The sequence below is a fragment of the Engystomops pustulosus genome, chromosome 3 (assembly GCF_040894005.1).
Source record: "Engystomops pustulosus chromosome 3, aEngPut4.maternal, whole genome shotgun sequence".
In the NCBI taxonomy this organism is placed as follows: domain Eukaryota; kingdom Metazoa; phylum Chordata; class Amphibia; order Anura; family Leptodactylidae; genus Engystomops; species Engystomops pustulosus.
In genome coordinates this window covers 37066037-37089701 of record NC_092413.1, presented here as the reverse complement: position 1 = coordinate 37089701, position 23665 = coordinate 37066037, and the positions used below count along the sequence as shown (strand labels likewise).

At 40.9% G+C, this 23665-nt stretch overlaps 1 protein-coding gene across 3 annotated transcripts in view; it reads left to right on the top strand.

The window, feature by feature from the left end:
- The window catches only part of PLCB1 (phospholipase C beta 1), a 457336-nt gene that overhangs the window by 283607 nt on the left and 150064 nt on the right, over positions 1-23665 (top strand). For all 3 annotated transcript variants that reach the window (XR_011854040.1, XM_072140489.1, XM_072140490.1), the window contains 2 exons: positions 12448-12501; positions 18684-18759. Coding sequence is in view for 2 of the 3 variants with exons in the window: in XM_072140489.1 (XP_071996590.1) it covers positions 12448-12501; positions 18684-18759 (130 nt within the window). In the remaining variant the exon portion in view is untranslated. The remainder of the gene's footprint in view (positions 1-12447; positions 12502-18683; positions 18760-23665) is intronic.

Sequence of the window (23665 nt, the reverse complement as noted above, 5' to 3'; positions counted from 1 at the left end):
TTCACTTGTTGATTAACTCATTGATATTAACATTTGTGCACTTCCCGAGGTATTTTTATATTTTTACCTTTTTATAGTATTCCCCTTCTTTATCATATATCCTTTTGGAGCAACAACCATATAGGACACATACAATCATCGTGGGCGCTCTGCGCGCAGAAGCATCGCTCTTGCATCTCATCAATGCGGCGCTGGCATGCCGTTATATTTGGTCACATGACGTCAGATCATGTGACCAATGACACTCGAAATGTGGCGCACGTGCACCAAAAAATAGGCGCACGTGCACCAAAAAATAGGCGCACGCGCACCAAAAAATAGGCGCATGCGCACCAAAAAATAGGCGCATGCGCACCACATTAAGCAGCAAGCAGAGCGCCCATCTTTCCATCATGGCGCTCCACACCTGCCACCACTAATTTTATTCATACAGGTATTTATACTGTGTCACCCATCACACCAGTTACCCCTGAGGAAGCCACTGGGTGTGGCGATACGCGTGGGGCCTCATCCAGCCCCCATTCTCCCCCTTTTTCCCTGCCAGCCCAGCGCCTATTGGTAACTATCATTGCACATACTTTACCTTTTGCTATATTGGCTCCCCTGCCTTTGCAGGGCAGCACATTCCATTGGTACTTCTGGCATATACCTTTTTTTTTTTTTTGGCTTTTTGGCTTGTTACTTGCTATACTGCATTTGCTGGACAGGTTTAAAAGGTTTGGGGGCTGTATAGGGAGGTTGGTCTTTATGGGTACTTATCATATACCCTACCCTCCCTCTGGTTATGTATAGAGGACTGTGTTCCTTTTTAAATGTTTTTATTCCCCTTTTTTTGGTGTGTTTTTCTATGTATTAATAAAATTTGTATTCTTGGCATAGCACATGGTTCTTTCTGATTTATTGTATTAATGTTTCATGTGCCCATTTGGAGCATTTGTTGTATATATTGTTCCCCTTTGTGGTTTGACTGTTATATGTGTAGACATACATGCCCAGTTGCTATATGTGTAGACATACATGCCCGGTTGTTATATGTGTAGACATACATGCCCGGTTGCTATATGTGTAGACATACATGCCCGGTTGCTATATGTGTAGACATATATGGCCGGTTGCTATATGTGTAGACATACATGCCCGGTTGCTATATGTGTAGACATACATGCCTGGTTGTTATATGTGTAGACATACATGCCCGGTTGCTATACGTGTAGACATACATGCCTGGTTGCTATATGTGTAGACATACATGCCTGGTTGCTATATGTGTAGACATACATGCCTGGTTGTTATATGTGTAGACATACATGCCTGGTTGCTATATGTGTAGACATACATGCCTGGTTGTTATATGTGTAGACATACATGCCTTGTTGTTATATGTGTAGACATATATGCCTGGTTGTTATATGTGTAGACATACATGCCCGGTTGCTATATGTGTAGACATACATGTCTGGTTGCTATATGTGTAGATATACATGCCTGGTTGCTATATGTGTAGACATACATGCCTGGTTGCTATATGTGTAGACATACATGCCTGGTTGTTATATGTGTAGACATAAATGCCCGGTTGTTATATGTGTAGACATACATGCCCGGTTGTTATATGTGTAGACATACATGCCCGGTTGTTATATGTGTAGACATACATGCCTGGTTGCTATATGTGTAGACATACATGCCCGGTTGCTATATGTGTAGACATACATGCCCGGTTGCTATATGTGTAGACATACATGCCCGGTTGCTATATGTGTAGACATACATGCCTGGTTGCTATATGTGTAGACATACATGCCTGGTTGCTATATGTGTAGACATACATGCCCGGTTGCTATATGTGTAGACATACATGCCCGGTTGCTATATGTGTAGACATACATGCCTGGTTGTTATATGTGTAGACATACATGCCTGGTTGCTATATGTGTAGACATACATGCCCGGTTGCTATATGTGTAGACATACATGCCTGGTTGCTATATGTGTAGACATACATGCCTGGTTGCTATATGTGTAGACATACATGCCTGGTTGCTATATGTGTAGACATACATGCCTGGTTGCTATATGTGTAGACATACATGCCCGGTTGCTATATGTGTAGACATATATGCCTGGTTGTTATATGTGTAGACATACATGCCCGGTTGCTATACGTGTAGACATACATGCCTGGTTGCTATATGTGTAGACATACATGCCCGGTTGCTATATGTGTAGACATACATGCCTGGTTGTTATATGTGTAGACATACATGCCCGGTTGCTATATGTGTAGACATACATGCCCGGTTGCTATATGTGTAGACATATATGCCTGGTTGTTATATGTGTAGACATACATGCCCGGTTGCTATACGTGTAGACATACATGCCTGGTTGCTATATGTGTAGACATACATGCCTGGTTGCTATATGTGTAGACATACATGCCCGGTTGCTATATGTGTAGACATACATGCCCGGTTGCTATATGTGTAGACATACATGCCCGGTTGCTATATGTGTAGACATACATGCCCGGTTGCTATATGTGTAGACATACATGCCCGGTTGCTATATGTGTAGACATACATGCCCGGTTGCTATATGTGTAGACATACATGCCCGGTTGCTATATGTGTAGACATACATGCCCGGTTGCTATATGTGTAGACATACATGCCCGGTTGCTATACGTGTAGACATACATGCCCGGTTGCTATACGTGTAGACATACATGCCCGGTTGCTATACGTGTAGACATACATGCCCGGTTGCTATATGTGTAGACATACATGCCCGGTTGCTATACGTGTAGACATACATGCCCGGTTGCTATATGTGTAGACATACATGCCCGGTTGCTATATGTGTAGACATACATGCCCGGTTGCTATATGTGTAGACATACATGCCCGGTTGCTATATGTGTAGACATACATGCCCGGTTGCTATATGTGTAGACATACATGCCCGGTTGCTATATGTGTAGACATACATGCCCGGTTAGTGAAATGATTTCAGGCTCTTAATAAATACAATAGGCATAAAAAAGCTAGCAAAGGTGAGCATAGCCCCTAAACCTATTGAATACTTGCGCATCCTGCGGTAGGTAATGATGTATTTTAGCATTTTCACTGTATTCTTCTTCAGATATTATTAGAATCCAATTTTCATGTCTGGGGAAAAAAAAGCGAAAAAAAGTGTAATTGATAAGATATCTGAAGGTTCATTCCAGGATTTCCAAAAGCATTTCATCCCATAGTGAAAGGTCATAGTATGACGTTGAAACTTATATTTACTCAATTTACTTGAAGGCGAAGGATCAAATATTTCTTCTCTTCTCATTGTGTAATGAATACTAAAGCTGTTTAGATTCACTGTTCAGGTTGGAGCTATCATATAACACCTACAGAAGTCTGTGGGTTCATGTCCTATGCTTTCATATACAATACATAAGCAGAGTTATTGCTTTCCAATTCATGTGGAATCCATAAAATCTTTACATCCATAGTATCACATTTGTCATACCAAGTGCCATATTAGGTACTTTTTTGGTGGAACACCTTTGTAATATGTTTTTGGATTCACAATTGTGCTTTGGATAAACTTTGACATGGGCAAGCAGAATATATGGACAAGCAGAATATATGGACAAGCAGAATATATGGGCAAGCAGAATATATGGACAAGCAGAATATATGGGCAAGCAGAATATATGGGCAAGCAGAATATATGGACAAGCAGAATATATGGGCAAACAGCATATATATAATTTAAAAATCTCCAATCCATTCAACCTCTGATTCCTAACATGTAAAAACATGTTCTCTGTGGAAACAAATTACAATCCCATAAGCCAGAAAACTGCTCTCCGTTCCACTAATATGTGTCCCACCTTGAATCTCCGATTGAATTAGAATCTGGACTCCATTTTCTCGTGTCTCAGAAATCGATTGGCACAATCATATTTGCCATACCTCTTCTGATTCAATAGTGAAGATTATATTGCAATTTGTATTATACTTTAAAATATATTCTTTTGTCCTTTTTTCCCCTGCCTCTCTTAGCTTATTTAAGCAATTTGTGTAAATCGGCTTTCTCTTCCTGTATACAACTAAAAAAATGGATAAAGAAGCTATAACATCCCAGCCCATTAGGGCTTCAGCTTAACATATGGCTAATAAGTGTGATTTTGTGTTACATTCTGTCCTTACTAGTCTGCACAGTGCTTTATTCCACTCCTGACTCTCTTAATTTATTACCACCACACCCGTCTGTCCCCTCGTTGATTTTACTTTGGGTTTTATATAACATGAATTTGACAGAATCTTCTTCCACTGACATTTCTCCTCTGCTAGTCTGTCTTGTCAGGATGTCAATGGCCTGTTCCAAACACCTTGTGGACAAAGACTTTGACATCCCATAACAATTAATTCATCTTGACTTCTGTATCCTGGATTGCTTTACCTTTTGCCTGTTTTCTGTCCATCCATTTTCCTTACAATATTGTACTACATTGTTCTCTTGGTTCTGAACTTTATTTGTAGACTACTCTTCTACATTTGTATTATTCAGTCTTTATCTCTATGTTTGGTGCTGGAAGGGTACGTCAACCAGTTACCACTTACTGCTTGGGGTAGGCTAGGCATTTAGGTAGGGACAGCGGTTTACCCTTAGGGCTGTACTTCATCTTAAATCATTCCCTTACTGCATAACAGAAGCCTAATGAAGCCTGATAAAGTCTTTAATTATATAACTCTTTATGGACAGTCTGAGATAGCTGAATCATTAAGGGAAATAAGGTATGAAAAGTTTTAGTCATTAGTCTTCTTATATGTATGAATTGGACGGAGCCCTAAATGCTTTCTTAATACTTACTGCAGAAGGAGGAGCAAAAAACAAGGCAGAGAGAATCTGCTTTACCTAATAAAGTACAGGCAGTCCCCGGGTTACATACAAGATAGGGTCTGTAGGTTTGTTCTTAAGTTGAATTTGTATGTAAATAGGAACTGTATATTTTATCACTGTAATCCCAGCCAGAACTTTTTTGGTCTCTGTGACAATTGGATTTTAAAAATGTTGGGTTGTCATAAGAATCAATATTAACAATAAAGCTTCATTACAGACACCTGTGATAACTGCTATTGCTGTTTATTGTAGCCTAGGACTAAAGCACAATAAATTACCAATATCCAGAGGTCCGTTTGTAACTAGGGGTCGTATGTAAGTCGAGTGTTCTTAAGTAGGGGACCGGCCTGTATATAATAAAGTTTATTATGATCAATTCCTTTATTAATTAGTGAAATAAACATATAGCTTCATAGGTTTAGTTACTCTTTAAAGGGAATGGATATATTTCTAGCATTCTCATTGTGTAATGAAAAGTTGTCTTCGCTGTTCTAAGTTGAATGGAGCTGTTATATGACACTGATAGAAGTCTATGGGTTCATGTCCTTACTTCTTATTTCATCTATATAGAGACAGACAAAGTTATCACTTTCCAATTCATGTGGAATCCAGCAGATTCTTCCCATCCATTGTGTTATATTCTATCAAGTGCCGTATTACTTCTGCGAGGGAACACCTCTGTAATATGGTTTTGGATTCACAATGCTGCATTGGATATTCTTTGAAATGGGCAAGAAGCATATAATTTAAAAGCCCCCATCCCATCAGACTGTCATTCTTAGGATGCGAAATGTGAAATCATATTCTCTGTAGAAATAAATTACCCTTCTATATGGTTTTTTGACTTGCACTCTGTCCCATTGATAACCATATATATATATAATGCAAACTACAAGTGAGTCCTCATATGTTAACATAGACTGCATTTAATTCATGACTCAAGTTTCTCTTGAAACCAGTCAAATACCGTTTTGCAACATCCTAGCAAAACTATCTTTAGTACATAACACTGACACTGAACAGCCACATAAATTATACAGGGGCCACATTTATCAGGGCTTGCACTGCACACCTGAAATCTGCCGTACAAACACTGAAATAGGCGCAATTCCTGGTGCACAGCCAGGAATTGCACTTATTTCCCCCATGTGGGCATGGAAAGGTGTGAAGAGGGGCCCAAGGTCAGACTGGACGTAGTAGTTACCTGTTGGAACCGCTTAGTGCCAGTGTATGATAAATGTGCCCCCAGACCTTGTGATATAATGGGGAGCTATATCAATCTGTCTACGCTAGAATTATGGAATCATTTGCACCTGAATCTATTTATGAAGCATTCATCAAGACTTTTAGCCCATTTTAAGGTAGTGTTCGGACTTGGTGTGGCCTCAGGGAAAGATGGCTGGCAGAGCTGTACACCAGATAATTCTACTCCAGGGCAGAATAAGACCGGGTAGTCTAACACTGCACAGGTCTTTGCACCAACAATTTGATAAATCTCCCCCAAAATGTCAAGACATGGAGGAAGTGTGAATCCTGCATCTTCCCAAAACCTCTGTTCCTGCCTACTTGCCAACCCTGTGCTAATCTCAGAGGACTGGGTTCATGTACAAAACAGAAAGACAATTACGAGAGACAGACAAGTAGCTTGGTCAGGCAAACCGATTTTAAACCAAAATGACGGCAAGGTACAAAATTGTAGGACAGGGCTCAATAGGAAGCAGCAAAAGTCAGAATCACTTTAAAAGCACAATAGAGTATAGAGAGTATCAGAGCAAAAGACCCTGGGAAGAAACACCCAGCTGAGAGTGGCTGCTAGAACAGTTAGTTTCAGACCAAATTACCCAAAACCATGTTTTAGGGTTTGTTGGTCCAATAGGAAAGGACATTTCTATCCATAATTAAGTCAATGATGTACACAATAGCTGCAAAAAAAAAATACAAAAAATATGTAAAATAAAGTCTGAAATGTACTAATGTGATGACAGATTTTATTAGTTATTTTCATAAATTTACATAAACTTGACTATGATCACCATGTCTGAGACAAATGGATGCAAATATTTGCATTATATAGAGCTTTATCTTGCTTTAAACTTCTGAATCAGGTGAAGAATGCTTGAGGAGGAGATAGGGATTCTCAGCTCAATATATGAAGAGGAGATTAAACAGGACTGAAGAGGCTGTCCCATTACAAGCAGAGAAATCTACAATGGGGATGCCTATTGTGATTACAGATGCCGTCATCTGCTTGAGCCTGGCACTCCTGGGTATACAGCCCTCGCCTTCTAGGCTGAAAGTCATTATGTGCAATTTGTGCATTGTCAGGACCCAGGACTCTGGAGAAGGGACATATAAGGATGAATCTTTGCTGTCTCTAAACATTTTTACTGAAGCGAATATGGACGGGGAGGGATGTTACTTTTTTTGCTTAAAGTCAAAACATCTCATCTATGAGGACCAGGTAGAGGCTGGACATTGTTTTTTTTTTTGCAGAAGACATCAGAAGAAATCTCCTGAACATGGAACCACTTCTTTATATAAAGAAGCTTTGAAGCAGCTGTCTGGCATTGAGTGCCTCGGTAATAACTGCGTGGATCAGCATTCCGCCTCTGTACTGATCAGTTGTAGGGTCCGGCATAAAAACAGAGAGGGGAGGTCGAGACAGTTGTGTAGTATAGCTGAAGTCCCTTCCACCGCCATTTACTGTATAGTTATTAGCCACCAGCTCAATGCACAATCTGATGCTTATGACCTACAGTATCCTGTGACAGGTGGTCATGTACAAAACAAAGAAGACCTACATTGTTTCAGAAATGAATTGCTATAATCAGATTTGCAATAGGGTCAAATCTGGTAGCCCCTTTTTTCTCTAAGCGGAACTAAACAAACTTTTTGGAAGGAAAAGCAGCTGATGGATATACATAGACATAATGGGGGTCATTTACTAAGGGCCCGATTCGCGTTTTTCCCGACGTGTTACCCGAATATTTCCGATTTGCGCCGATTTCCCCTGAATTGCCCCGGGATTTTGGCGCACGCGATCAGATTGTGGCGCATCGGTGCTAGCATGCACACAACGGAAATCGGGGGCGTGGCCGAACGAAAACCCAACGGATTCGGAAAAACCGCCGCATTTAAAACAAAAAATGTGTCGCGGAGCTTGCACTTACCTTCACTCAGCCCGGCTCGGTGTATTCCAGTGCGTTCCAGGGAACTTCAGCGCAGCAGCGCCACCTGGTGGACGTCGGAGGAACTGCCTTAATAAATCCCGGCCGGACCCGAATCCAGCGCAGAGAACGCGCCGCTGGATCGTGAATGGACCGGGTAAGTAAATCTGGCCCATTCTGTCAATTTCTGTAATAGGTTCAAAAGTTATCAACCTAAAAAGTTGCAACAGCAACTGGGAACATACCCTGTGATGTAAGGCTATTGGGCGTGCTGTCCATGGGACTGAACACAGAACTGAATGTCCTGGATTCAATAGTTATGAGCCCACATAAAACTCTATCATTTATTTCTATAATATATAACTTTTGAACCACAAGAGATGTTTCAAATCTGATTGTGGCAATTGATTTCGTAGACAATTGTGGTCTTCTCTGATGCGCTACATGACCACTTACTCTTTGGAAAAATCTGTTCTTGATATGATATGATATGGCAGATTTTAAGATGACAGTCTTGGTCCTGAACATACCCTAAAAGATAGGCCCCTCACTTATTATTTCCTGGGGTTTTCAAATAAGTTTTATTTTTTAAAATAAAAGGGGGTCATGGGACTTATGACTCCTGTGTATATATTTAAAGGAAACCTGTCAGGGTGAATTGGGACACTGAACCACCAACAGGTCCTAACGGATGACTGGTTTAGTGTCCCAAATCGCCCTGTATGATTTTTAAGCGACCCGCGCAAAGAGTCAGCTCACTTGCGTGAGCGATGGGAGTCGGCTCCCTTCAGTGAGCAATAGCTAACCTAGCCCTGCCCCAAAATGGCTCACCGCACCCTTATAAAATCTGGTTTGGGGTGGTGTGGAGTGGGGCACTGGCTGGCCTGAGGCTCCCTATTACGTATTTATGGGGCACTGGCTGGCCTGAGGCTCCCTATTAGGTATTTAATAGGGAGCTGTACAGGAGCCAGAAGAATCAGCTCTTCTTAGTGAGCAGAGCCTAATGAGCCAGCTCACTAAGAAGAGCCAGACTTCCAATCACTGGTAGGTATGCCAGAGCCTCCTCTCGCCTTCCGGCAAGTAAATACTGGTAATGCCTCACTTGCCGCATCGCGAGATGAGGCTCCGACGCTGGATCTTCTGATGTGCCTCATCGGACTCACATCTAGGTAAGTATAAAAGTTTCTTTATTTTTTTAAATTTTTCTCTATGTACAGACTTCAAAAAGGTCGATTTGGGACCCTAAAATACAGGTCCATAAGGACCTGTAGTTGGTTTAGGGTCCCAACTCAACTTGACAGGTCCTCTTTAAAATGAATCCTTTGTATAGATTTAAGATGTATGAATAAACGTTCAGTTTTATATTGGACAGTGGTTGTTCTTGAAATCTGGTAGCCCCTTTTTTCTCTAAGCGGAACTAAAGAAACTTTTTGGAAGGAAAAGCAGCTGATGGATATACACAAACATATTGGGGCAGATTTACTTACCCGGCCCATTCGCGATCCAGCGGCGCGTTCTCTGAACAGGATTCGGGTCCGGACGGGATTTATGAAGGTAGTTCCTCCGCCGTCCACCAGGTGGCGCCGCTGCGCTGAAAATCATCTGAACGTGCCGGAATACACCGAGCTGGACCAGGTGACGGTAAGCGCTTCCCAAGCAACACATTTTCGGTTTTTAAATGCGGCGGGTTTTCGTTCCGCCACGCCCCACGATTTCCGTCGCGTGCATGCCAGCGCCGATGCGCCACAATCCGATTGTGTGCGCCAAAATCCCGGGGCAATTCAGGTACAATCGGCGCAAATCGGAAATATTTGGGTAACACGTCGGGAAAACGCGAATCGGGCCCTTAGTAAATGACCCCCATTCTGTCAATTTCTGAAAATATTTTTTATAGGATCCATAAAGTTCCATATACAGGCAGTCCCCAGGTTACATACAAGATAGGGTCTGTAAGTTTGTTCTTAAGACAAATTTTTTTTGGTCTCTGTGACAATTGGATTTTAAAAATGTTGGGTTGTCAAATGAATCAGGATTAACAATAAATCTTCATTACAGACACCTGTGATAACTGTTACAGCTGATCATTGTAGCCTAGGACTAAAGCACAATAAATTACCAATATCCAGAGGTCTGTTTGTAACTAGGGGTTGTATGAAAGTCAGGCGTTCTTAAGTAGGGGACCGACTATAAAAGCAAATAAAAACACCAGAAGCCAGGTCTGTATATGCAGTTCATTAGAGGATCGGTATTGGACGCGCGGGCGGTATCAGGACGGGTTATTGACGGCCTCGCTGTGCGCTGATATTCCCTGGCTGCAGTCCAGGCTGTTACCAAGTTATTAGACCATTTATTCCTAAGGATTTAATGAGTCAAGGGTTTGATTTTGCTTTATGTTTGTCACTCACTAAATGTTCCCATGTGTCCTCAACCTGATAACTAGAGATAATAATGCACTGAGTGCATGAGCACAGCTACCAGACATAGCAGCAGCTATGGGGCTTATCAACCAGCAGACAATTTCATCTCAGAGTCAGAACTTAGTGATGACACTGGAAGTTCATATGCAAAATTGAACTCAGGTTCATCCGCCACTATATGGAAACCAATTACAGAAGGTCTTGCATTCCCCATAGGGTAACATGTAGGGAGGCTCCCTTCTGGCATGTTACTGGTAATTATTGTGATGTGGAGCGCTGCGCTACCTTTTCTGTTATAAATAATGTAAAACCATGTCTAACGGGAGATAACTTGGTATGAACCATAGAGCTGTGTACATTAGTTATTTATCCTGCAGCATTTGTATTTTTATCGTTCAATATCATGATGTAGATCATCCCATCTGGTGTGGTTTTTAGTATCATTCATGTGCTGTACCATTACTCAGTGGATGTAACTGTTGCCTCACAGTGTACATTATCCATTAGCTGTGACATCACTGTGTGTATTATCTCTGTCCTGTGACATCACTGTGTCTATTATCCCTTTACTGTGACATCACTATGTCTATTATCCCTGTAATATGGCATCACTGTGTGTGTATCATCCCTGTACTGTGACATCATTGTGTGTATTATCCTTGTACTGTGACATCACTGTGTGTATTATCCTTGTACTGTGACATCACTGAGTTTAATATCTCTGTACTGTGCCATCGCTGTGTGTATTATCCCTGTACTGTGCCATCACTGTGTCTTTTGTCCCTGTACTGTGACATTACTGTGTGTATGATCCCTGTCCTGTGACATTACTGTGTCTATTGTCCTTGTAATATGGCATCACTGTTACATTATCATTGTACTGTGACATCATTGTGTGTATTATCCTTGTACATCACTGATTTTAATATCTCTGTACTGTGACATCACTGTATATCTAACCCTGTCCTGTGATATCACTGTGTGTATTACCCTTGTACTGTGACATCACTGTGTATTAAACAAGTACTATCCCAGTGCCTTATCTTTGGTGACGTCGCTGTGTATATTATCTCTGTATTATCCCTGTAGACTCTTTTTGTGTATTATCTTTGTACGGTGACATCACTGTGTGTATTATTCCTTTACTGTGACATCACTGTGTTTATTATCTCTGTACCGTGGCAACACTATGTGTAATGTCACTAATGTGTCACTAATGTCACTATGCGTATTATCTGAGTACTGTGACATCATTGTATGTGTTATCCATGTGCTGCTAATTAACCGTGTTTACTATCCCTGAGTTTATTATCTCTGTTCTGTGACATCACTGTGTATATTATCGCTGTTCTGTGACATCACTGTGTGTATTATCTAAACATTTTGAAACATGCCCCTGAATGTTTTTTGTTTTATTTGGGGTCCTGAGTAGTAGTAATACCCATCACCACACAAACAAAAATCTCAATCTGAACAGAATAAGAAATGAACTGTTTGGGATCGGGCAGAGTTATAGTCCTGACTTTTGCAATGGGTTGTTAGCCTATAGAAATCTTCCATAATCTGATCTGAAGTTAAATGGATAAAAGTCTTAACCAGTGATGTGAAATATGATGTTAAATGATATGAAGCTCCTGCTAAAGGTGGACCAGAAAGCACTGAGTGTGAGACCTCTGCAGTAATGGCATCTGGAGGGGAGCAGATCATAGTGTGAGCGCAACGCTTGACATTTACATTTCTTTTATGCTTTGCACAAATCAATTAAACTCTGCTGTTTGTTAATCTTAGAAGATTACTCGCAGTATTATGCTGCAGGTTTGCTTCTCCGTCTGTCTTGGCCCTGACAATTCATTTATTATCCAACATACTAATCGAAAGAGAATATCCCCAAAAAGCAATATATATTTTTTTTTTTCACAGTATGAACATCATAAAAATATTATCTTTTCTGATCTTTTCAGATACACAAAGCTGAAGCTTCAGGTCAATCAAGATGGGAAAATTCCTGTAAAAAAGTAAGTTATTATTCATATACTTTCTACAGTACTGTCAGTAGTAAATGTAAAAAATAAATTTAAAAAACTGCCTGTAGATATCACAACACAATAGCATTGATTGCAGCTGTTAACCTTTTAAGTGCCGTTGCCGAACAAGCTACCATATTGGACGAGATCGCCCCCCTCGGTGTGTGAGCAGCAATCAGTATCTATGACAGCCGGTGGCCTCTCCCTGAGGCTCTTTTAGATGTCATAGGGCAACCAGAATTGGACCCTGCCAGAGGCAACACAGTGACAGTATACTGCAATACAGTTGTATGTCAGTATATTGTATGAGCCATTTTGGTTCAAACATACTTGGGGGTGGGGGGGGGGGGCTAAAAAATAAAAAGAAATGACCTCCCTTTTCTTTGAATCCAAATAATCATAAATATATTAAGTTTCTCCATGTCCCAAGGCGCCTGATCTGACGAAATACCCTATAATTTAAAAGAAGTCCATATGTATGAATTTACAGTTTTTTGCCATCATGTCACCAATAAATAATTTCATAAAAAATGATAAAAAGCTTTCATTACCATGGGGGCTGGGAAGGGACATTACCATGGGGGCTGGGCAGCAATATACCCATGGTGGACATTACCATGGAAGTGTGCTGGGGACATTACTATATGGCAGTGGTGGCAAACCTATGGCACAGGTGCCAGAGGTGGCACTCGGAACCCTTTCTGTGGGCACCCAGGCCTTCACCCCAACTCATAAATTGCCAGATAGCTTTCTCCTGTGATCCAACACAGCCCAGGACGTGCCAAGCTCAGTGCTATTTTAAAGCGACATCCTTGGCTGCCAGCACTACAGGAGGAGCATGAAGGTGCGGATAGAGATGGATTGTCATTGGAGCTCCTGCTGGAAGGAAGCTACAATCCAAACTTCTCCATCATCTTTCTATTGTGTTGGTGTCCTCAGGATGCCAATACAATTAAAACTTGATACAGCAGAGATCAATCAGTTACTGCCTAAATTGTCATGTTGGCACTTTGCGACATATAAGTAGGTTTTGGTTGTAGCTTGGGCACTCCTTCTCCAAAAGGTTCACCATCACTGCTATAGGGGACTGGACAGAGGACATTACTATTGGGGGCTGTGCATATTTGTGGATGCTCTGCTTTGGACATTTTATTAATGAGGATATTACTCATATCGCTTATGAGTAGAAGCTGCATTTCCCACACTAGGCTTATACTCAAGTCAATTAGTTTCCCAGCCTATTTTGTGATAAAATTAGGCTTATACTCATGTCAACTTATACTTGAGTATATGTGATAAAAAAAGGGGGCTACTGGAAAAGGAGCACTATCAGGAGGGGCTACACAAAAGGGGAACTATAAAGGGGGTATACAGAAAAGGGTGGGGACTACAAAAACAAGGGGCACTATCAGGGGGGCTATAGTAACGGGAAGCGGTTTTACAAAACTACATAAAATGGGGATTTTTAGAACGCGGTTGCAGAAAATTACATATTATATGGGTCGGGTTAGATGTGGGGTATTTTCTGTGCACACCATTTTTTTTTCCAGAGACCATGGGTCCGGTCCCTGGAAAAATTTTTTTTGGGTGCAGCTGATCCCCGAATACAAAATGTTTGGGGACCACTGCTCTAGAGGACCTGTCCTGCTCTAAATAGGCAACCATATGTGTAGTACTCAGATTCCCCTTGTGGGTCACCACAGGAAAATTGAGCATATCCTAGCTGCTTTTCAAATGGATATCCGCTGATCTCTCAGCACTTTCTCTTATTCCTTGGGCATGTGAATGGCATTTGGAGTTTGTGTAACGGTTTAATGGTCATTTGTTGTACATCACATTTTTAATTACTCTGTAATGAGATTACTGCAAGCCTGTGCAAACATCTGCAGACCTGATAGAATGCAGACAAACCTGTCAAATAAAAGTATAAATAGGACCTACTCTAAAAGATGACCTCTTCAAGATGCAGTCTGGAAATAAACAGAATTCAAGAGGTTTCACAGCTGTATAAAATGTGTGGCACTTGTGCTTATAATCACTTTACTGAGCTCCCTCTATGCTCCGCCCTTTACTGAGTCCCCTCTATGCTCCGCTCTTTACTGAGCCCCCTCTATGCTCCGCTCTTTACTGAGCCCCCTCTATGCGCGGCTCTTTACTGAGCCCCCTCTATGCTCAGCCCTTTACTGAGATCCCTCTATGCTCCGCCTTTTACTGAGCCCCCTCTATGCTCAGCTCTTTACTGAGCCCCCTCTATCCTCCGCTCTTTACTGAGCCCCTCTATGCTCTGCTCTTTACTTAGCCCCCTCTATGCTCTGCTCTTTACTTAGCCCCCTCTATGCTCTGCTCTTTACTGAGATCCCTCTATGCTCCGCCTTTTACTGAGCCCCCTCTATGCGCAGCTCTTTACTGAGCCCCCTCTATGCTACGCTCTTTACTGAGCCCCCTCTATGCTACGCTCTTTTTTGAGCCCCCTCTATGCTACGCTCTTTTCTGAGCTCCCTCTATGCTCCGCTCTTTTCTGAGCCCCCTCTATGCTCCGCTCTTTACTGAGCCCCCTCTATGCTCCGCTCTTTAGTGAGCCCCCTCTATGCACGGCTCTTTACTGAGCCCCCTCTATGCTCAGCCCTTTACTGAGATCCCTCTATGCTCCGCCTTTTACTGAGCCCCCTCTATGCTCCGCTCTTTAGTGAGCCCCCTCTATGCTCAGCCCTTTACTGAGATCCCTCTATGCTCCGCCTTTTACTGAGCCCCCTCTATGCTCAGCTCTTTACTGAGCCCCCTCTATGCTCAGCTCTTTACTGAGCCCCCTCTATCCTCCGCTCTTTACTGAGCCCCTCTATGCTCTGCTCTTTACTGAGCCCCCTCTATGCTCTGCTCTTTACTGAGCCCCCTCTATGCTCCGCTCTTTAATGAGCCCCCTCTATGCTCCGCTCTTTACTGAACACCCCCTTGCTCCGCTCTTTACTGAGCCCCCTCTATGCTACGCTCTTTTTTGAGCCCCCTCTATGCTCTGCTCTTTTCTGAGCCCCCTCTATGCTCCGCTCTTTTCTGAGCCCCCTCTATGCTCCACTCTTTTCTGAGCCCCCTCTATGCTCCGCTCTTTACTGAGCCCCCTCTATGCTCCGTTCTTTTCTGAGCCCCCTCTATGCTCCTTCCTAGTCCTGACATAGCAGGAGATGATTTGAAATTACCAACCAGAGCCTTATACAGGTAAAGACAGATTGCCAAATGCTCATTGAGGCTGCTCAAGGATGATCGGCTGAACACGAATCTAGAACAGCTGCTCGGGACCTCAATCAGTAACACCCACAATACATGATGGCACAGATTGTCGGTGTTAACTGGTCAAATGCTGCTGGTAAAGTTGCCAGTGGCATTTAAATTACCTGTAGTCATGCACACCAGCACCAACATGAGCTGCTATTGTCGCATCCGAAGACATAATTGGGGAGTGGCAATGTCACACAAAGTGATGCCCTGCCCAGATGGCAGGTAAGATTAGTTGCGCACGGCCACTTCAATATAAATGCTGCTGGTGACTTTGCCAGTGGTATCTAAAGAGTAAACGCCTGAGCTCGATGCCAGTACCAGGTGTTTATCTGACTTATTGTAACTCAGCTTACTTCCCGCTCTCCCAGTTGGTGCAGTTTTGGGTTTTAGGAGGGCCCTATAAATAACCGTGCATAGGGCCCCCATATTGACATATAAATAAGTTATAGCTCTCAGAATAAGGCAACACATAAATAAATGAGTTCTTCTTAAATTAATGGGGCATCATGCGATAATAATGCAGAGAAAAATCAAGTAATATCTAAATGATAAAATGCCATCTTTTTAAAGCTACATTGCAAAAAGTATGTATAGTATGTACAATACAACTATAATGTGTGATATATAGTCAAGTTATACAGTCAAACATTTGCCTCTCATCATTTATTCTATGCATATATAAAAAATGTAAATATTCTCTGAGAGATGAAGCCTCCTCACACTATGAACTCATTTCAAATTGACTTTTGCTTCCTACCGGCAGTACACAGTGTTATCATTTGGCTCACCCGAGGAACCCATGTTGTTCCTTTGAGGGACCGATAGCTTTGTTATGCCTGGACCGATGTCACTGGGCTGATTTATGATTTTAAATATACAGTACATTTACTTAACTGACTTTATAGTATGGATGAAGGTTGGAAATCAAATTTTATTTATTTTATATAGAAAAGAGTGGTAAATCTTAAGAAAGATATAAAAAATGAGTAAACCACATTGCAAAAGTGATCAATTTATTCATTCTTAATAATCCATGTTTGGATTTATTCAGGTCAAAACCCCTTTAATCATAATGAGGTGATGGAATATTGTAGTAATAGTTTAGTGTATATGGACTACACTCTTATGCTCCCCCTAGTGGTGGCAAGAGTTTGGAAAAAACTTGTTGGTTACGCAAGATATTTGAAATTCTCTAACAGAAATATGGAGTTTAGTTCCGTCAGCCAGAAGATGAGCAGTTTTAAGAGTAAGTGTTTCCAACCCTTAATGGACTTGAGTTTACTTAAGGACTCCTCTCTCTCTCTCATTAAACCAAACCAGTCTAATCCATGCTACTCTCTAGATAACTATTTGAAAATTACGCAATGCAGAGACCAATCACAGGATGTCTCACACAGTGACACAATACTACAAACAATTTTGCATTGAAAAGCGATTGACACACAAATTTAGGCATGTCAAGCTGAGAGTTAAATGGGTTGTGTCATTAAAGGAGTTAACCACTATTACAAATCTTTACCAGGATAACTACAAAAGTCGCCCATATAAAATTTGTGTAAAAACTGCAGCGGATCACATGACCTGTAGGCAGGATTTAGTACTTCTTGGTAAAATTTAGAAAATAAAATTTAAGCTCTATCCACAGGATTCGCAGCATTATATTTGCTTCTGGACTGCCTTAAGTCATCAAATTATAAAATTAAAAAGTCCCCCTGATCTGCTCCGTATCTTGGGGACTTCCGGGTTTAGACCATAATAAATCAGAAGTCCCATAGAAACCACTAGGACACAGCTTCTTTCGGTGGTTTTTGACTTCTCTCTTCCCATTAAAAAACAAATGGTGTATCGAAGATATTGAAGCTCTTCGTTACCGCACTCATTGCATGTATGAAAAAAACTTAGTTTTGTCAAAGCATATACATTTCATAGTTTTTGAAGCCATGAGAGAAGCAGTTGAGTATAAATGCAGAGGGCAGCATGGTGACAACAGGGGAAGGCTGGAGCTCCAAAAGGAGGCAAAGACATAAGAACATATACATGCAGAGACATGAAAGTGTTTTATCGAAAACTGGCCAACGTATCAGTTTATCAAAATCTTAAAGGACATCTAGCATCAGGATGAAGAATTGTAAACCCAGCACACTGACATACTGACAGTCTGACAGGATCTGCTCTTCTCTTAGCTCCGTATGCCCTGTTTTTTGCAAAAAAAGCTTTTTAAATTATGCAAATGAACCTAAGGGGCACCGGGCTACTTAGTGGAGCCTTGAACGCACACACCAGTATGTCAGTGTACATGGTTTACAGTCCTTTATCTTGGTGGTAGATTTCCTTTAAAGTAGTTTAAAGGTTCATATATAAACTGTTGTATAATACAAACCTTAAACTTTAACCTTCCTATACAAATCTATTTTTTTTCCTACAAAATTTTTTTTTTACAAATTTGAATAAAAGCGTCAAAAAATAGTTAAATGCTTGAATATTTCAAAGTGGCACAAAATTAAAATAATTAATTATGGAGATCTACTTTTTAATATCATGTGGGAATTTACTAGCTAGGATATGCTTAACAGGCAAGGAAGATGAAAGGAAAAGTGAAAATTGTCTCCGGCAAATCAGATCATGGTGAGCTTTAGATTTTTAGTAGGTCAAATGAAATTCTAATGATAATGTAGAAATACCGAACGATGGAGATGGAAAGCTCTGGTTTTCGGGAATTATGCAGATCAAACTCTTCTGCAACATCTAAGAAACACATTGTTGATTCTGTTCTAGTTTAAAACCTACAAAACTGTGGAATGGTATTAGGATGGAATAAGACTATTTCATTTTCCGATGGATTTTGGTTAGAATAAAGCAATGCATAAAGACTTCATTACTTCTCCTCCTTTCTCTCTTTCCAGTATATACCGCCTATTCTCTGCAGACAGAAAACGAGTGGAAACCGCATTAGAGTCTTGTAATCTTCCATCTGGCAGAGTAAGTATCGGAGAGACGGGCGCCGAGCGTGATATAGAAGCCTTCATTGTTAAGAAGGAAGTTAATAGAACAATAAAGACGTGACAATGAAACATTTCTAATGGTTTCTGCTCCGCTAATTGTATAAATGTTCCCGATGTTAATGCCGCCTTCATCAGGGTCTAGTTCTGAATCTGTAAACAGTAGAGCGGTCTACCGGCCTCGCATTGCTACTTTGTGGGGTTTTTTTTTATGGCAGTCGCAATCTGAAAAGAAGAAACTCTGCTTTCACATTCAGCAACTGAAGTAGCTTCATCTGTATAAGATCACATAGACAAACATATTAAGACGAGCCGAAGAATTATTGTTACCCTCTCTGAAATTTTGTAATAAAGGAAAACTAAACCAAGCAATTCCCTTATCTATATTTGGAAGCCATTGTATAGTGTTATCAGCCGTTTCAGACCAAAGCGAGTCGGAATGTAGAGGATTTCATGGAGGGTATTGACTGAGAATAATGTCCTATATCATACTGTAGATATGTCTACAATTGCAACAATTTCAATGAGAAAAAAATGCATTGATTGTAAAGGAATTTTGAAGTAATGAAAGTAAAACCAAAAGACTCCTCAAAATATCCGTTAAATAACCGTCCCAAACACAGTTGTATGTGGTCATTATTATTTTCTTATAAAATAATAATTAAAAAGTTTTTTAATTCATCTCTTTAATAAACTCACAAAGGACTGATACTCTTGGTGCACTTGTCTATTTGCAGTGCCACCCCGCACTGCCGACCTGCATTTTTATACAGTCAACCACCATGTAACTGCTGCAGCTGGAAACTCCTGCTGTAGCAGGTGCAGAGCTGTAGCCAATGCATCACTGCTGACCCCTGTACATAAATAAAAGCAGGCAGTGATGGGCAGTACAAGCAAATAGAAAACTCGACCGAGATCACACACTGCTCCTAATAAGTTTTTCCTCCCTGGACATTTGTTGTCCACCATGCAAAGGGACAGTGATCTGCCCGGTCCACAGCGAAAACTGAACATCATCCTGGTACTCTGATAAAACTTTTTGATACCCTATAGACCCATATTAAAATAACTTCGCTCAAAATACAGGAATTTTCCGACATGTTTTGAGCACTACATTACCCCAATAAGTTTTTTAATCCTAGACAACCCCATTCAATATCAAACATTTTTTAGTTAGGGTGAGTAGACATCACGTTTTTTGTATACTCTAACCATATACTTTGGGAAAGCACCCGACGTATTCGCTTAGCTCAGTGATGGCGAACCTTTTAGAGACCGTGTGCCCAAACTACAACCAAAACCCACTCATTTACCCTGATGTGCCAATGTTCCATTTTAAGCAGTAACTTATTGGTACCTGTTCTTCCACTTCTTTAATTGTATTGGCCACCTGATGCCACCAATACAGTTGAAAGAAGGTGGGTAAATTCAGACTATCATTGTAGCTTCTCTCCAGGGTCTCTCTGTTTAGGAAGAATGGAGGGTCCAGCAGGAGGACCTCCAAAGATAATGCAGTTCTATCAACACCTTCTCACTTTTCAAGCAGTTCAAAACAGTCAATGAAGTGTTGCAGTAAAATAGCGCTGAGAGCAGCATCTCATAAGTTGCCTAGGACTGCAGGAAGATTTGGTGGATTTGGTCCTGTTTGGTGAACTCTGTCCAGGGCTGATGGCCTGAGTGCCCACAGAAAGGGCTCTGAGTGCCACCTCTGGCACCAGTGCCATAGGTTCGCCATCACTGGCTTAGCTTATAACTTGACAAAAAGTGCCAGACAGAGGCCTCATTCTGGACACTAAACCACCTGTACATAAAAAAAGCAGGATGGAAAGAGGTAGTAAGCTCCGTCTTTTCGTCCTGCAGCCTCCAGCTGAGCAATGTATGTGCCTAGCGCAGTCAATGGACAGCTATGGGGAGTGCATGCAGCATATTGCATATCTCCCCACAGCCCCGCCGAACGCATACATTGCTTGGCAGTATTGAGGACCCAGGAATGTCACTCTCCATATTAGGACAGTGTACACTCCTTCCCCCTACTGACGTGTCCTTACAACATATCAGGATCAGCATGCATTAACAGATCGGTGCAGCAGCCCTCCGGATATATCAGGAGGCCGAAGCTGTTATATATATGCAGTGAGAGGGGCATGGGCCAAAAGCACAATTCCCCCCCCCCTTCCTCCAATGACTACAAAATAGCATTGTCTCCACAGATCTGACTTCAAATTTAACACTGGATACCTCTGGTTCTGTTCCACATAGAAACACAATCCAAGTGCAATATTAAAGGAACTGTGTTTCAAGATTGCATAGTCCTCTGAAATGTGCCCCTACCATAATCGTTATACCAGTGCCATCTACACGGGGTATGTGCAATTAGGACCGTATAAAGAAAGGAGATTAAAATGATTGAAGTGCATTGATTTTGATGATAAATAGTATCTTGCAATATTTGTATTACAGTAACTAGAAATAAAAAATCTTTAACTTTTACCTATGATTTTTTATTACCCAGTTTTTGACATTTATTCTTTTTATTATTATTTTTTCTCTATGATAAAGTTGTAGCCTATCGCACCTGTCAGTCTTTCAGGTCTTAGCACAGCAATATACAGTAGAACTGAACCCATCGTCCGTCTGAATTTTATTAAAGTATAAAGACACTTTCTAACAGAAAACAAAATCCTTAGGTATACAGTCTGACCTTCTAGAGCTCTCTCTGGTTATTTTAGGACAATCCCCCAGATACTTTGGAAAGTTTCGAAATTGTATTGAAAGATTAGATTTGTTTTGGGCTGCAGTTTTTATTAGTTTTATATTAAATAATAGACAATTTTTTGGTGGTCCTATATAAGGCTTTATGAACACAATTGATTACTTTAAACCAAATGTTTCATACTAGAATATTGGGCAAATGAGACACATTTTTACATTCTGAGAGACCCAGTTTTTTGTCTTTTTGTCTCAGTAGGCTTATGGGGACTCGATCATGATGAATACTGTATATCCATCATGGTGTAATAAGGGGTAATGGTGGTAGATTCTCCAGATTTTTGTGTTTGATTTGATATATTCATATGAATTTTATGTGCACTGTACAGCCATATAATTAAATTATAAGATTCTCTTTGCTTAAAGCTACCATTAGGGGGAGCTCTTTAAAATATTTCAAAATCTGCACAACATCAGTTCAAGATGTGTGTCTCGCATCACAGTGAATGGGGCACAACTGCAATACCACACACAACCCATGAAAATAAGTGGGGCTGTTTTGCTAATCCTTATAAACCCCTTTATCTGTGTTAAGAGCTTTTTAAAAAGAAAGAAAATCGGTGTGTTGTTTGTTCTCATGTAGTGCATGACATTACCATATGGTATTACATATGGCATACAGCATCTATGTGATTCATTTTTAATTGTTACCATACTATGTACTTGAGAACTGACAAGTAAAGTTATTAAAGTTTCCAAAAAAATATGGAAGAACATACTGTATACTTTATACTGCTCTAGGGAGCACAATTTAATATTTGATAGGGTATTGCTTAAAGGGGATCTTTGATCTAAGAGTAGGTCAGGGGTCCACCACCCAGGACCTCCACGGAACAGCCATTATCATCCTATCCTATTCAGATAGAAAATAATAGAAAACAGACAACTACCTTCTAAGAGAAGTGGCTGAATCATCTCACTGCGGCTCAGCTGATCTATAGTGGACACTGGATGTTGGAATCATCTAATAGGACTGATAGGCTATAAAGTGAATAAAGTGTTATGTTCATGCATGTGTAATGTTGTTTTATTAAGACTGTTGCTTTGGGAAACCCATTTCTCTTGATAGGACACCCCCATTAATCAAACATTTATAAACTTTTTTGTAGATAAGACATAATTTTTTTAGTTAAAACACTGCACTACAACTGGTCCGGACAAAAGTCATCATGTAATGGAGCGGGAACTCTCCATTATACAATAGGGATGATGGAATCTAGTACATTGAAGGCAATGTTCAGGATTGCTATTTTTTCACCATTGATCCCAGATGACCTAAAAATAATATGAATTTATAGCGACCTTGATCCTCACCACCGGTTCGAATGGTTACTCCCATTACTGATGGCTACTGTTGTAATATAGAAACTCAGCAGTGATATCACATTGACAGCTCAAACCCACTATAACCTAAGGTCTCTTTCACACAATTGTCCAGGCAAGCATACAGGCGCGTGGTGGAGAGAGAAGGGGCATTGTGCATTGTGGCACTGCTGTACTTACAGGGAAAGATAGAGCAAGCTATCTGTACCTCTTTCACGTGTACAGTGCGGGACCCTGGGCAATATGTCAAATGTGTGGATGTTTTGCCCATTGAAATGCATGTGGCTGTACGCTACACGTATCAAAACAGTACGGTACGGGTAGCATACGACAAAAAAAAAACGTGAAAGGTGCCTAAAACACGCGATGTTTGGAGCAGAACGGTCATGCGCAGCTGTCTGCTCCATTACTCTCTGGGAGCAACGAGGGGCCAGATTGAGGTAACTAGGACCCCATCGGATGCCTAGTTTACGTGATCTTATCAATGAGACCCCCACCGATCAGCAGGTTAGGCCTTATCCTGTGGATAGCGCCTAACTTTGATTTGTGGAAAAAACACTTAAAACCAGAGGTAAGGACCAAGTTACTTAAAGGTTATTTTTTAATTTCACACCATCTGGGGCTAATAGTAAAATAAATAACCCCAACTACCCCTGTTTTAGAATTATCGGCTCTTTAGAGGTTGTTTTTAAAGTGCGAAAACCCCTTTAGCTATGTTATATTGTATGTTATCATAGAACATAGTTGAGGACTGACAAGATATGACAATCCCATGTTTATAGCATTAATAAACT